Here is a 3300-nt window from a genome sequence, read left to right on the forward strand (position 1 = left end):
TCTCTTCCGTTGATCAAATTTATACGTTACGTGGTTAATGGTTCATGCTTGTCAACTCCATATGTTACCGTTTAGAGTCCTTACCTCCCATTGGCTTTAGCTTAGAATTCACTGTCAGTTGTTGTGTGGTGTTGAGTGAAGTTTTTCATTTGTTAGGTTCAAGTTTGACGTGTAAGGCTAAATTTTGATTCTTGGGTATTTGGAGGGAAGATAGGAAGATTGCATTAGATGTGTTTTAAGAAGGTTGACAAGTGGAGAAAGTGCACCCAACACAAAAAGGACTTCATAACAACATTAATAACAAGGACAAGGTAATATTTATAAGATGCTTACCTTAAAAGTCTAGTTGTTCTAAATTTGTTCAAGTTGCATATTTTACAATCATGGATAAGTCATGGATGAAAATGAATAGAATGTCAGCTGAGTATGGTTTAGGAGTCGAGGTGTTTATTAAAAATGGTCTACAACATTCAAATATACCGAATGTCATGAGTTGTCCATGTTTGAAGTGTGTTAATGCAAAGATTCTAGATGTGAACAAAATAAGAGAACACTTATTTTTTAATGGTATAGATCAAAGTTATCAGACATGGATTTTTCATGGTGAATCATTACCGATTAAGAGGAACAATGAAAATGTGTCTACTAGTGAAAGAGACGAAGCTTATGAGGATGATGTTGATGTTGATGACACAATTGGAATGTTTGAGCCTGTATACAATAACTATTTTAGTGGAAAATCCGATAATTTTGAAGAATTATTAGATGATGCGAACAAACCATTGTACCCAAATTGTAAAACTTTTTCTAAAATATCTACATTGGTAAAGTTATATAATTTAAAAGCTAAATTTGGATGGAGCGATAAGAGTTTCACTGAGTTGTTGAAATTAATTCATGACATATTACCTAGTCCTAATGAAATTCCAACTTCTACTTATGAAGCAAAAAAGATTTTGGGTACTCTTGGAATGAAGTACGAGAAGATTCATGCATGTAGAAATGATTGTCGCTTGTTTAGAAAAGAACTCTCTAATACAAATGTATGCCCCATTTGTGGTACGTCAAGATGGAAGCTTCAAAAAAATTTAAACGAAAGGGCTAAAAATATCCCAGCAAAAGTCATGTGGTAATTGCCCCCAATTCCAAGATTTGAAAGAATATTTCGAAGTAAAGAGACAGCAAGTTTATTGACATGGCATGCTAAAAAAAAAGAAACAGATGGTTTATTAAAACATCCCAAAGATGCCCTATCGTGGAAAAAAATAGACAATTTGTGGCCAGAGTTTGGGTCAGAACCTAGAAATCTTCGTCTTGCTCTTTCGATAGATGGGGTAAATCCACATGGAGATCTGAGTAGTAGATATAGTTGTTGGCCAGTGATGTTAGTGACATACAATCTACCTCCATGGTTGTTCATGAAGCGGAAATTTTTGATGTTGACTGCACTAATATATCGTCCTAAACAACTGAAAAATGACATAGATGTTTATTTAGCTCCTTTAGTAGATGACTTGAAAAACCTTTGGAAAGATGGGGTAGAATGTTACAATGCATATGAAGAACACCGTTTCATTCTTAAAGCCATTTTATTATGGACCATTAATGATTTTCCAGCGTATGGTAACTTGTGTGGTTGTACGGTTAAAGGATATCATGCATGTCTAATTTGTGGAGAGAATACTTCATGCACTTATTTACCAAAAGGGAAGAGGATGGCATATCTCGGGCATCACAAGTTTCTACCCCGCCATCATCCATATAGGAAAAAAAAGAAAGCTTTTAATGGCGCACAAGAATTAGAATTTGGTCCAGAACCATTGAGTGGGGAAGAAATTCTTGCAGAAACAAGTAAGTATCAATATTCATTTGGTAAGAAAAGTATCAAAGAAAAGAACAGTGGAGATAACACTTCAACTTAATGGAAGAAAAAATCTATTATTTTCGAGTTAGAATATTTGAAGTATCTTTACGTGCGACATTGTTTAGACGTGATGCACATTGAAAAGAATGTATGTGCAAATCTTATTGGCACATTGCTTGATATTCCTGGTAAAACAAAAGATGGAATAAAGACTCGATTAGATTTGGTGGAATTGAACATTAGATCAGAGTTAGCCCCTCAAGTAGGAGAGAAAAAAGAATTTTTACCTCTCGCATGTTATACATTAACACGAGCTGAGAAATTGAACTTTTGTAAGGTACTATCAGAAATTAAAATACCTAAAGGTTATTCATCGAACATTCAAAGTTTAGTGTCGTTCACAGATTTGAAACTTTACGCACTTAAGTCGCATGACCATCACGTTCTTATGCAACCATTATTACCTGTAGCCATTCGTGATATTTTACCTAAACATGTAAGACTTGCAATTACTCACCTATGCTTCTTTTTTAATGTTATATGTTGCAAGGCGATCGATTCATCTCAGTTAAAGGGTATGCAAGAGGATATCGTTGTCACTCTATGCCTCTTAGAGAAGTATTTTCCTCCATCATTCTTCACAATTATGGTACACCTTGTAGTGCATCTCGTAAGAGAAGTTGAGTTTTGTGGACCTGTTTATTTGAGGTGGATGTATCCTTTTGAACGATACATGAAAGTGTTGAAAACTTATGTACGAAATAAAAATCAACCAGAAGGCTGTGTTGGAGAAAATTATATTATTGAAGAGACTATAGAGTTTTGTTTTGAATTCGTATTTGGTGTTAATTCTATTGGGCTAAACTCATCAACAAAGAAAGCGAATTCAAACATTGATAGAGCATTATCAACTGCTGTGTTGGTTAGATCAAATCTTTATATGTTATTGAGTAGTAGACTATAGAGTTTTGTTTTGAATTCGTATTTGGTGTTAATTCTATTGGGCTAAACTCATCAACAAAGAAAGCGAATTCAAACATTGATAGAGCATTATCAGCTGCTTCTTTTATCAGATCGAGTAAGGATGAGTTAGATCAAGCTCATCTTTATGTCCTTTAAAATGTAAATGATGTGCTTCCTTACATCGAGTATGTAGATCTTCATCTTATTCTTGTTTTAGGTTACTTGATTATTCAATAATCTACTAACTTTGTCATTTATAATAGGCAACATATGGATATTTTGTCTAAGCTTAATTCTGGTAAAAATAAAAGTAGAAAGTGGTTTCAAGAAGAGCATAATCGTACATTCAGTTGGTGGTTGTCCACACGGGTAATCTCTAGAGACCTACTATTTGATGTATAATTAAATGTTAACTACTAAAATATTATGAATAATAACTTTTACTTTGTTTAGGTATCTTTGGGATGAATGTG

At 33.8% G+C, this 3300-nt stretch overlaps 1 protein-coding gene across 1 annotated transcript; it reads left to right on the top strand.

The window, feature by feature from the left end:
* Positions 1 to 383: 383 nt before the first annotated feature.
* Positions 384 to 2828, top strand: LOC150032291 (uncharacterized). Its single transcript, XM_090306581.1, has one exon. The coding sequence runs from the start codon at positions 1995 to 1997 to the stop codon at positions 2826 to 2828; it is 834 nt and encodes a 277-aa protein (XP_090162707.1). The 5' UTR covers positions 384 to 1994.
* Positions 2829 to 3300: the final 472 nt, after the last annotated feature.

Source organism: Benincasa hispida, chromosome 11, assembly GCF_027475165.1.
Source record: "Benincasa hispida cultivar pf3 chromosome 11, pf3_genome.v1.1, whole genome shotgun sequence".
In the NCBI taxonomy this organism is placed as follows: Eukaryota; Viridiplantae; Streptophyta; class Magnoliopsida; order Cucurbitales; family Cucurbitaceae; genus Benincasa; species Benincasa hispida.

Coding starts and splice junctions, on each gene's coding strand:
- LOC150032291 (XM_090306581.1), top strand. CDS start 1,995: ATGCACATTGAAAAGAATGTATGTGCAAATCTTATTGGCACATTGCTT.